Here is a 12,807-nt window from a genome sequence, read left to right as displayed (position 1 = left end):
GGGAGAGGCGACAATACCTGGGTCGCTACATTCAGGACTTAGGAACACCCGAGCCGTCCCTAGAAGAGAAGGTATCATCTTAACCTCGGGAGAAAGTAAGCAGAAAGGCTGAAAGGGAATGAGCGAGCCCAGAAATGAACCAACCTCGGAGATCAGAAACGTAACAAAGCCAAGGTGCACCTGTCCACGGGCAGCGGTCAGACCAGGGCGTGACCGCAGCTGAGGGCTGCACAGGGCGGGGCCTGTCTCTGTCCTTTACTGAGGACACCAACCCACCTCCTGGAAGACGGGGCATCCTCCGGGGGGTCTCCTTGGCCCCTCTGCGTGGGCCGCGGGCCCAGACTCCCTCCCGGTGGTCCCCTGCCACCCGTCAGGTGCTGTGGCCGTCAGGACAGACAGCTCTGTGGTGGCTAATAGGGCTCCTGAGCAGACATGGGACGGCCAGGGTCCTAAGGGAAGTGGCTGCAGGCAGAGGTTCTCCACTGTGGTGGGGGACCCATGCAAGGGCCGCCCTCAGGAAAGCGGACACGGGACGAAGCTCGAAGCCCTCCTTCCCACACACACCATATCTGCTCACCCCAAGGGCCCAGGAACCCAAGTCCCTGTCAGGGCACACAGAGTAAAGGCCGCCTCCTTCAAAGGCCAGGCTTCTGTTTGCTTCTCCTCCTCCACTCTATGGCCTGGAGCCATCGGGTCCTAATGAACCAGATGTGCCTGCCCATCTGCGTGCCCAGCCCTCTGGCAGGCAGTTGCGCCCACCAGCCACCGGGAAGGCGGATGGACGGTGCCACCCCTGCCCTGGTGAGCACGGCTAGGCAGTCATGCCCATCCCAGGCAAAACTCACCAAAATTCACCTCACGGGGGCGCCTGGGTGGCTCAGTGGGTTAAGCCGCTGCCTTCGGCTCAGGTCATGATCTCAGGGTCCTGGGATCGAGTCCCGCATCAGGCTCTCTGCTTGGCAGGGAGCCTGCTTCCTCCTCTCTCTCTGCCTGCCTCTCTGCCTACTTGTGATCTCTCTCTGTCAGATAAATAAATAAAATCTTTAAAAAAAAAAAAAATCACCTCACGGATTTATTTTAAGTAAACTGCAAGAACAGGTCACATTTCTCGAGTCAGGGCAAGTTTTCCTTGGTCAGATGTTGGCGACACCGCGTTTCTCCCACGCCCAGAACGGAGACACGGTCATACCCAATGTGGCAGCCTTCCTCTCTTGGCAGCAGGGCTCTCGTGGCTCTGACCCCCAGCGCACCCCCCTCCCCACGGTTTCCGGGACTAGCCGGGCTTCTGACCCCTCCTTCTCTTCCTGCCCACCACTGAGGGACCTGGTTGTCCGTGCTGCCCTCCACCCGCTTCATCAGGAGCCTTCCTGGTCTGCAGTTCTGGCCGTTCTGAACTGGCTCTGCCGGGTCCCACTTGGCCTTCTTCCGTTTTCTCTCCTGGCCTCCAGCGAACACGGAGAAAGCCCTGGAGGGTACCAGACAGGAGAAGATGTCTCCAGCCCTCCTCTCTCCTTCACCTGCGTCCTGCTGGTGGAGCTTCCTGAGTACGGTGTTTCAGAAAGAACAGCCCTAAAGGAGAAGCAGAAAATCGCCTCCTGCCTTCACCCAAAGGCTGTGAAAAGCACACTTTGCTGTCTTCAGTGGAAAAACTGTCTTTGTTTAGGAAAATGCTGGGTGGACCACCTGAGAGTGAGAACAGGCCCCAGAGCCGCGTCTGCAGGAGATGAGGGAACCAGAGGGAGTTCTAAGAAATGAGGCAGAAGAAGAAACAGGAGCTGCTGAAGCGGCAGGACGGACGGACACGGTCGCCCCAGTGTCTGTGTCCAAGACCAGAGCTGCCTGAGAAGCAGTTTTTTGCCGCCTGCTCACACAGAAACACAATCTCCCCAAACCTGCCCGTGGACCCAGGCCTCACCCGAACCCGAACGAGATGACAAGCAGGTTCGTTGGAGAATTAATTCAGCAAAAACTCTGAACCACGGCTGACCTTGCGAAGACGAAGACCAAGAGCAGCCGCCCAAAGTGCCCAGAAGTTGTGGGGCCGAGGGAGACTGCACACGCGCAGACGTGCCTACGTTCTGTTTTAAGGTGAGTGAGAGAAACCCACGGCCGAGCACACACGATCTATGCAGTCTGGCCCTTTCCGCCTGTGCTAACCCTCTGCCACGTGACTGAAGATGCTTCAGAAACGCTGTGCTGATCCCACATCCTGACAGGACACATGTCGTTTCCAGAGTTCCTGCGAGCCCTACAGGTGACGTCAAGGAGCTGAGGGCATGAGCATTTAATAAGTTGTTTTTTTTTTTTAATTTTATTTATTTATTTGACAGATCACAAGTAGGCACGCGGGGCAGGGGGAAGGCTCCCTGCCCAGCAGAGAGCCCGACACGGGCCCGATCCCAGCACCCTGGGACCATGACCCGAGCTGAAGGCAGAGGCTTAACCCACTGAGCCACCCAGGCGCCCGCATCTCATACATTCTTGATACTAATTGCATAACGATGCCACCAACACCCCAATTCCCACGTTTCAACTATAGAGGAACCGCACTTCCGAAAACGCTGTGAGCACAGATTTTTAAAAACTTGAGTGTTCTCACTAACATACCTTATGTTTCCTTGGTCACAAGTGACTGAAAGATATGTTAAAACCCACCAGCCGTCGGCTGTCCTGGGCCCCCCATTCCTGTCCCTCTGTCCTTCCCGACAGACGTACTACCTACACTTCTCTGGGCTTTCTCATCGCTCGCCTGCACTATTTCCTCTAAAGCTGTGCATCCTCTAAGTGTTTGTCTAAGTGATTCTGCTGTGCAATTCTGCATTTTCATAGAATCCTAGTTACTAAAAATGAACTCATTAAGTGCTATGGCAATTTGATAGTAAGAGCCCAGGAACTTTAAAGTCTGATCATTAAATATCAGAACCATGATTTTCAGGAACTAAAATGTCAGGTCATTTATCTATTCAACCACTACACACACACACACACTTTAAATAAAACAATGTTACTTACCGAATCCAAAAAGCAAAGGTAAGATCCTGAGCTCTGTGCTATGGCTTGATTTTTAGAATATCCAACTGTTTGAAAAAAGGAAGAGAAAAGTTCTTTTATAATTTGGTTTTCAGCGCCTTTCTCTTCCCCAGGATCTAGGGTAATGGCCCCCCAAGGGAGCGAAGAACGCGGTACACAACCAGGTGAGAACAGGTCCGCTTGAGACGGAGTGAACGCTAAGCCAACAGAAATCACTGCTCCGTCTTTAGGGGCTGGGACCCCGAGAGCCCCCGGGACCAGTGTACGGAGCAGGGACTGTTCCCTGGAGGAAAACAGAGTCCTCAACCATTTACCGAGTGTAACATGAAGCAAAGCCGCGGGGAACATTCAGAAAGAAAAAACTCAAAGCGTCCCTGGTGGAAGCGCCGGGGCAGAGGCTGTCGACATGGCGGCCGGGGGAGGGGGAGCCCGTGTGTGCGAGCGGTCGGTACAAGCTCACTGAGCTGGACACCGCGAGCAGTTATCGGAACGCATCCCCCAGGGGCAGCTGTGGTCAGTGCCAGCGCTTACCAGGTGTGCACACGCACACACCGGGACCCCGCGGCTCCCTCGCTAGGAGCAGGCCCCCCGAGCACCCCTGCACGCTCCCCAAGCCGTGACGGCCCCTGACGTAGGATGGGAAAGCCAAAGATATACTGTGATGAGGGCGAGCAGCTCCGGTTTGCACACGGTGTGGCTGATGCTCACATGGCGTTCAAAGTCCCACAGCAGCCAGGTCACCTGGTATCAGGTGGTTCCCTTGGGATGTGGGCAGGGCCGGAAGGGACACGGTCAGCTCTTCATCACGGCGCTGGGGACGCGCTCCGTCCGAGAAAATTAACCGAACCGGCATTTATGATCAGTGCGCTTTTCTGGACGTGTGTTATGTTTCAAGAACACTTTGCCTTCAGAGAGATTACAACTGAGTTGAAAAAAGTTATGTGACGACCTCTGGCGATCTCTCCTTCTTGGAGAGGAGAGTAGCCCACGTTGTGTTTTCACTTCAGTGCCAAACGAAAGGTGCCAGGAGAAGTGTCGGGAGGCTTATGACGACAAGGGGGCAAGTGGGGGTCTGGGGCTGCTCGAGTCTGAGAGAGAGCAGAGGCCCAGTGGTGCAGAGCAGCAGGCCGCGGCGGGTAGGCGGGCAAGCCAGCCCCATCCGCTATCTGGTGAGGAGCGGCCGTGGGAATTCACACTGAGCCAGCTGCGGCCAGAGGCTGGTTCCAGGCGGTACTCAGAGGGCACGAGGGACACCCCCCTCCAATACCTGCACCGAGTTAACCAGCCAGTCACGGACTTGGCGCCACGGAGAAAAGCCACACAAAGTGGAACAGAAGTGCGCAGACATCGAACAATAAATCCCCCTCGCACACCAGCTCGGGGGACCCAAAGCATGTCTTATTGGTGCTGCTGCCTTAGGCTGCACCGGAGCACGCCCGTTTTTCACACCAAGGACGTGCCCATCTGCAGCTCCAGTCAGCAGCTTCGAGCCAACTCCAGCACCACTGCCAGTCCGCTGGGCCAGAAGAGCAGGGCCAGGGCCGTGCCCAGGTAGCCCAGGCTGTGACCCAGGCCAGTGCCCTTGTCCAGGCTGTTTTCCCACCAGATAGCAACTCAGGCTCTAGCATTAACCCTAGCGCTCAGCCCATCCGAATCAGTGAGTACAGCATCCCCAGGTCCCCAAGAAGCACAGATGTAAGAGGCAGGGGCAGGGCCCAGAGATGGACTGAAGCACTGTCCCCACCACCAGGCATGGCAGGCCCGGGCAAAGATCTCACGGGCTCCGACCAAAGACACACACGATGAAATGGGAAGAGACGGTCCACAGTCACATTAAATGACCAGGAGTTCTGCTTCAAGAGCTGCTTTGTGCAGTCCGATTTCAGAAGGGGAAAAATTGAACCAGAATTTGGATAATGAAGGAAAACGTGTCTCACGAAGGAAGCTGGGATTTCCTCACAATGAGCCTACGTTTGGCAAGGACAAGGAATTTGCTTTAATATTACTGCCTTGAAGAAAGTCAGAGGTTTGTGCCAGGGCCTGACGTCCAGGGAGGCTGTCCCTTTGTGATGGAGCCGGTTGTCATGGTCACGGCAAGAAAAACTCACTCTTGGAGAGAAGGGGGCAGCCTGCGTTGTGTTTTCACTTCAGCAAGTGACTGCGTTTTAAAGAAATGTTTTGCTCTATTATGACGTGAAATAATAAGAAATGATTCTTAATCCAATTTAAATAACTCAGCACGCCTGAGAAAAGAAACGTGTGGATTTATGTATCTAAGAGTTCACATAACTTTTTCTACTTCAGAAAATATCATTTCAGGAAAACACACTCTTCTGGATGTCACTGAGTTCACTCCGTCCTGTGACTGTGGCGCAGGGTCTCCTTCACAACAGCGTCATGGCCCCTTCCTTCACGTGACAACAGATTTTCTTGTTATTGACAACACACGTATGAATGTGATAGGACTCAAGTTATATCTAATCTATAAAAAATATTTTACAAGAAACAGAACTTGGGTTTAAAGTGCAGATTAATCAAGCAAAGACACACTGTCACCAAAACGCCCTCGACTTCCTTTATGAACCATAGAAGATACAAAACATCTTAAAGAATATTTTGGGGTGCCTGGGTGGCTCAGTGGATTAAAGCCTTAGGCTCAGGTCATGATCCCAGAGTCCTGGAATCAAGCCCCGCATCGGGCTCTCTGCTCAGCGGGGAGCCTGCTTCTCCCTCTCTCTCTGCCTGCCTTTCTGTCTACTTGCGATCTCTGTCAAATAAATAAATAAAATCTTTTAAAAAAAAATTAAAGAATATTTTTAAATGACCCTCAAACCAGTTTCAGAAATCACAATTTGTTTACACATCTCAGAAGCAAGTCGAAATAGATGTTCAACAATAATTGATTTCTTTCAAGTTTTCTATTTCAAACAATGAAAACAAGAAATAATTTGGGAAAAAGCAGAACACGAGACCACGGGGAAGATCAGGACGCCCAGAGTGGGGCAGCTACCCAGCAACTCCAGTGCTATTCCTTCTCAGCACTGGGCACAGGCACCTGCTGCCCGCAAAGGAAACTGAGGCACAGGGAGGTGGAGGGTGGGGCCCACCGAAGCCTGGCCCCCTGCCGCCCGGTCCTCTGCGCCAGGAGGCAGGGCCACTGAGAAGCAATGCCAAGGAGTGTGGTCTTCTAACATAAACTTAGAAAAAGCTTTCTTTTAAACGACCAATTTTAACGACTATTTCTGGTTTTAAATTTTTTCTAATATGTGTTCACACTTTCCTGCTCTCCTAAGTAGGACACAGGGCACTGTTTGTGAGGGATGTGGTGTGGGGTCAGGGGCACGCTCTGGGAGAGAAGCGTCTGCTTCATCCTGTGAGCTCAGCCACTTCACTCACCGCCACCAGCATCCTCCTCCTCCTCCGCCCAGGGACATGGAGACAGAGACTGAGTGCTGGTGGGACGTGGCGGAAGGTGAAGGCAAGGGCGCCGGGAGGATAGGCCCCTGAGCCGCCCGCATGGGGCCGCACACTGCTCTGTGGAGAGCCAGCGTGCAGGGAGAGCCAGTGTATGGGGAGGTTAGCCCTGTCTGAGCGTGGGCCCCAAGAGCTCAGGAGGAGACAGCTGGACTCAGATGCCCTCTGTGAACTCTGAGTAAACCAGCGAGTCCCCACAGGGCCAGGCACAAACTCTGTGAGGTCATCCTTAGGGCATGCTCATGAGAATCAGAAGTGAGGCCAGCGGACCCACCTGACCACCAAAACCAGACAAGAGCAGAGAATGGAAACAGGATGAAGGGACTTTGAGGGCAAGAAGCGTCTGGGAAAAGTGGACGTCTCTTCTGTCTCACACGTCCCCGGAGAACCTTGCCAAAGCATAAATTATACGCCCACCCAGAGAGGAAAGCCAACGCCAGTCTGAACAGGACTCGAGCAGAACCCATACAGCCCTGGAGAGAGCTGGGGACCCCAAGGGGTCCCAAATCTGCAGCCTGCCCACCCTGAAGTATGACTCCCTGAGGACCCAGCCCATGAAGGAGGGGGGCTGATGCCACAGCTCTCCTCAGCTTCTTTCAAAGCTCTGCTTCTCAACCATAGACACACCCAGTATTTCTCAGGAAGCACCCCCAATCACAGGGCACAGGCTGTTCCTGGACCAACTACTCAAGCACATCTAGGCTAGGACTCAGGGTCAGACATCAGGGCTCCCAAAGCTGCACAGGCACTTCTGACAAGCAACCAAAGCTGAGGCCCACCATTTAAAGGAGGACAGACTCCTCTCACCTGCAGGAGCCTACTCACCAACTCCAGCATCATCATCCGGCCTCCCTGCTCCTTCAACCCAGCAGCAAACGCAGGCATGCTGGTTTCAAGTCTTACACAAAAACTCTGAAGTGAACCTAAAGGAAGCCCAATATATTACAGCCAAAGCTAAGAGTACAAAGCTAATCATTCAGTATAAAAACTGAGGATACATGAAAACCGACTACGGCTTGACGCAGCATTATCAAATTTCAAAACCCAAAACATAAAGAGAAAAACCTTAAACACTTCCAGAAAGGAAACCTTTAAAGAGACTGAAAGAAGATTTCTTATCAAAACCAGAGGACACCAGAGGATAATGAGGTAAGCCTTCAAAATTCTAAGGGAAATGATTCTGAACCTAGAATTCTATACCCAGCTAAATTGTCAACTGAGCCTAACAACAAAGTGAAGACCTTTTAGACACGTAAAAACTCCAAATATAATTACTATCTACATGGTAGATTTAAGGAGGACTCCAGCAACACAAAAAAGGAACACACAAAATGAAAAATAAATAAAAGAAAAAGAGAAGGGGAAAACCCCAAACAATGGCAGGTGTGTAGAAAGTGGAAGAGTAACGCAGGAGGTCTTTCAAGGCCGCACAGATCCTGACCCTTGGGGCGCCCCAGGCACAGCACAGAGCTGGCAGGAGATGGTGGCAGTTCCCAGAGACGGACACCACCACCCCCCCCCCCCCGACAGGACCTGGCGAGCAGCGACTGTCAGAATCAACTTCTCAGGAAAGCACCTAAAACAAGTTATAGCACAGCGGAGACTATGCATCCTGACAGTGTGACTCCCTTTGACCAAACAGAAGCCCTGCCAGGGGGAGGAGGAATGTGTGTGCAACACTTTGTCGCTGAACATTTCCTTGTCCATGTGCGTGCTGGCCAGCACCGCATGAGGTAAATCAACTAAGAACCAAATGACACTGTTGCTTCTAGGGTGTGGGGCTTCTGTGTCTCACTGTGGACCCTTCTGTGTGCCAGAATTTCTTTTTATCACACACTATTATTAAAAAAAAAGTTACTACTCAAAGCAGACATCTGTGAGCATAAGCAAATGGGTCTTTTCTGTCACGTACACAGGCCACGGGGCTAGTTTATACGGCAGGTGGAGACAAAGGAGACGAAGGGGGCTGCGCGGCTACACGATTACGGCCCACAAAAATGCTCCATCAGCAGCCCAAGGCCTCCTACTCTCATCCCTGAGCACACATCAAACAAGGACCCAAAAGCTACAGATCAATTTTCCCTATGTCCAGAGATTAAAAAATCCTAAGGAAATTGAATAGTTTTATCATATAAAAATATATCATGGCATTGCTGACAGTTCTAACACTTACTATGATAAACATGTGAGAAGAAAAGAAGTATTCACCTTAACAGATACCTAAGAGACATTTAATAAAATTCCACACTGATCCCTCATTTTCTGAAGGCTTACTAAGTCAGGAACCACAACAAGCTAACTCAAGACAGGTATCTGTCAGAAAGCAACGGTAAAGACACTTAACACTGAAACTCTAGGAACATTCCTTCTATATCAGGAACAATTCAAGGATTCAGTAACAGGATTCCATATTGTTCTTTTACACTTTTTATCCTAATTAAAAAAAAAAATAGGAGAAGTATAAACTAGAAAAAAGGAACAAAACAATAACATCTACTCAGGGTTAGACTGCTTACATACAAAATCAGAGATACTGTAAGAAACTGAGCTGGAAAAGAGAGTGCACACAAACCGGCAGTCCACCCCACCTACCTCATCCCAGCACTAGAAGTGCCTTCGAAACAGAAAAGAGTCGTAAGACTTGGAACACCTCATTTAAAACCACGGGCTCCTCCACAGGAGACAGAAGGAGGCTATACCCTGGCATGGGGGGAACCCAAACAGCATAGTCCAGGGGCTCACTTGGGAAGAACTGTGGGGTTCTGTCCTTCTCTCTAGCCACCACTGTGAGGTGAGCTGACTGCCCATCCCTCCCTCCATTCCTATGAAGCAAAAGAACATGAGGTTCAAGAGGCACCATCGGTGGGGAGGGGCTGCTCCCAGCATGCAGAAGCCTGGCTGTCTCAGGCCTTCTCTCTCGTCTTCCCAGCCGCTCTGAAGAGGAAGGGACTGCAGGAACAAAGGAAGGTGGAAAGGTGGGAAGAAGGGAGCAAGGAGAGCAAGAGAGAGAGCAGGGGGACAAGCCACTGGGGAAGGTGACCTGAGGGACAAGCCCCCCTGTCCGGGAGGGGAGCTGGGGGCAGCAGATGGGACTAAGGAAAGGCTGTGTGTCTAATGAGGACATTTCTTCAATGCACTGTCCACCAGCCCACACGAGCCAGATGCAGACACACTGATGCCAAAGGAACGCATCACACCCCAGAAATGTGCAAGGTCCTTCAGGCAGAAAGAAAATGACAGCAAAGGGAGATGTGTGAGTGCTGAGCACTGGAAACAGCAGCCACATGGGTGTTCGCGAGATTCTCCTCTTTACTGCGTCTGTCTCTCTAGAGTTAACGCTGGGCTCCCGGGGGGTTCACAACACAGGACAAGAGCAGCGTCGAGGGCGCAGGGAAGAAACATTGTCGGAGGACCCTCACACGATGCGCAATGGATGATACAGGCGGGCATTTGGAAGGCTGAGACCCCTGAAATAGCAAAACGGAGAATTCCAGCGACTAAGTCAATAGGGATAAAACAGAGCCATTGCGGATCTTGACTGGAATTAGGCTTCAGGAATGACAGTTCACAGAGTCCCCCAGTTTGCCTGAACTGTCTAGACAGAAGCTGGTGGACATCATAAAAAAACCACCACCACTTCCAAGGATATACAGCAACTGAAGAAATATTCACTGAAAAAAAGACTAAATCTTGGGAAGAACAGTGAGAGTCTGTGGTACTTGATCCGAGACCTGCTGCATCCCTACCCCTCCCCATGGTGTGGGTCCCGCACTCTCCTGGGGGCCACAGGACATCAGCACTTCTCATTCTGCCTCACCACCTGGTGCTGAGGCTGAGGTCCAGGCACGTGAGACTGAAAAGCAGGGCCCCCCTTCTACCCAGCCCCCATGTTGGCACAGGAGCGTTGTCTACCCCTGGTACGGTATCACCAAGAAGTGGTTCCTGCCCACTCTCCACGCACTTTGCGTAGGGTGTGGGGAAGTCTATGGGTTACGGCACTCAAGCTCTGGTGGGAAGCTGCTGCTAGAGGGGATGGGAAACGTGGCTGACCTGGCTTCTGAGTGTGGTCAAGGCCACGGGGCAGTGGGGTAACACAGTCAAAGCACTCGAACAGAAGAGCTATTAACCAAGAATCCTATATCCAGAAAAGTTATTTTTCAAAAATAAGAAGAAATGAAGACATTCCCAGATAAACAAAAACTGAGAGAATTTCTAGCACATCTGCCTTACAAAAAATACAAAAGGAAGGAGCGCCTGGGTGGCTCAGTGGGTTAATGCCTCTGCCTTCGGCTCAAGTCATGATCTCAGGGTCCTGGGATTGAGCCCTGCATTGGGCTCCCTACTCAGCTGGGAGCCTGCTTTCTCTCTCTCTCTCTCTCTCTCTGCCTGCTCGTGTTCTCTTTCTGTCAAATTTAAAAGCAAAACAAAACAAAACAAAACACAAAAGGACATTCTCTGGGCTAAAAAGATTGACCCCAAGGAATTCCAAGGAGTACTTCAAATCCATATGAAAAGAAAAACAAAAACAACAAAGGTATTTAGTAATTATAAAAAACAATATAAATACACCTTTCTCCCTCCCTCTTTTAAGTGATTTAAAAAGGAATTGTATAAAACAATATGTAGGTAATGTATGGTTAGCTCTATAACATACAGAAATTGTTTATCTGGCAAAATCATCCTTCAAAAATGAAGCAGAAATGAAAACATGCCCAGAAAAAAAAAGTGCTGAGGGGCTCTCCCCTAGCAGGCCTGTCCTTATAAGAGACGCTAACAGAGCTCTGCCGGCTACAACCAAGCTGCACTGGACGAGAACCTGAAACCACACAAAGGAGTAACAGACGATAATAAACTTTACTACATGGTTAATATAAAAGCCAGTGTTGTCCTCTTTTTTACCTTGAATTTTCCTATCTGACATAAGAGACAAATACATTGAGCAATGATTATAAATCTACCTCGATGGGCACATGATATCCCCGTGAACCGTGACAACAACTTGAAGTGGGAGGCACAGAACTGTGGGGGACAGAGCCCTGGACAGTACTGAAGCTAAATCAGTGTTAATTCAAACTAGGTTGTTGTAAACTTAATATATTAACTGTCATCTCCACAGTAAGTACTAAGAACATAACTTACAAATACAAGCAACAGGAAACTAGAGGGGAATCAAAATGGCACGCTACTAGAAATAATCAACTGAGCACAAAAGGAAGCACTAATGGCGGGCTATGGAACAGAAAAACACATAAAATGTACAGATAAAAACAACAAGATGGTAAAAGGCTGCCTTTGTCACTAATTACTATAAACGTAAATGGATTAAATACTCCAATTAAAAGGCAAAGATTGGGAGAATGGATTTTAAAAACACATGATCCATTTAAATACTGTCTGTAAGAGACTCACTTTAGATCCAAACCAGAGAGGAGTTAAAAGTGAAAGTATGGAAAAATATATTCCATTCAACTAGTGACCCAAAGAGTACGGGACTGGTTGGTCATTCTGATACCAGGCAAAAATAAACCCTAAGTCGGGGCGCCTGGGTGGCTCAGTGGGTTAAGCCGCTGCCTTCGGCTCAGGTCATGATCTCAGAGTCCTGGGATCGAGTCCCGCATCGGGCTCTCTGCTCAGCGGGGAGCCTGCTTCCCTCTCTCTCTCTCTGCCTGCCTCTCCATCTACTTGTGATTTCTCTCTGTCAAATAAATAAATAAACAAACAAACAAACAAACCCTAAGTCAAAAGCTGTTACTAGAAATAAAGGACATTCTATATTGATAGAAGGGTCAGTCAAGAAGACATAACAATTATAAAACTACACACACCTAACAAGAGAGCCCCAAAGTAAGTGAAGCAAAAACTGACAGAACGGAAGAGGGAAAAAGACAGTTTTGGGGAACCTGGGTGGCTTAGTGGTTAAGCGTCTTCCTTCGGCCCAGGTCACAATCCCAGAGTCCTGGGATAGAGCATTGTGTTGGGTTCCCTGCTCAGCAGGGAGTCTGCTTCTCTCTGTCCCCACCCCACTGTGCTCTTTCTCACTATCTCTCTTTCTCAAATGGATTAATTCTTTTTTATAAGGCAGTTTTACTGTAATAGTTTAAGACTTCAACACCCCACTTTCAATAATGGATGGATCATCTAGACAGAAGAGCAGTAAGGTAACAGAAAACCGAACAACATCATAAACCAGCAGACCTAATAGACACATACAGATGTTCCATGTAACAGAGGAATACCCTTAGACGTATTCTTAGAATATGTTTAGATATTCTTAGAGATATAGTCCTAGAGATAAGTGAAAAA

The 12,807-nt window shown here is 49.9% G+C and overlaps 1 protein-coding gene across 13 annotated transcripts in view; it reads right to left on the bottom strand.

Annotated features, from left to right (window-relative positions):
- Positions 1 to 12,807, bottom strand: part of B3GNTL1 (UDP-GlcNAc:betaGal beta-1,3-N-acetylglucosaminyltransferase like 1) — a 111,257-nt gene that overhangs the window by 93,622 nt on the left and 4,828 nt on the right. For 11 of the 13 annotated variants that reach the window (XR_009348245.1, XR_009348246.1, XR_009348244.1 and 8 more), the window contains one exon: positions 3,013 to 3,077. The exons of the other annotated variants lie outside the window; for them this stretch is intronic. Coding sequence is in view for 6 of the 11 variants with exons in the window: in XM_059150191.1 (XP_059006174.1) it covers positions 3,013 to 3,077 (65 nt within the window). In the remaining 5 variants the exon portion in view is untranslated. Of the gene's footprint in view, positions 1 to 3,012; positions 3,078 to 12,807 lie in introns of those variants that run through there. 13 annotated transcript variants of the gene reach the window in all.

Source organism: Mustela lutreola, chromosome 15 (assembly GCF_030435805.1).
Source record: "Mustela lutreola isolate mMusLut2 chromosome 15, mMusLut2.pri, whole genome shotgun sequence".
Classification (NCBI taxonomy): Eukaryota; Metazoa; Chordata; class Mammalia; order Carnivora; family Mustelidae; genus Mustela; species Mustela lutreola.
The sequence above is the reverse complement of the archived record's forward strand: the minus strand, read 5'-3'. Positions and strand labels throughout refer to the sequence as shown.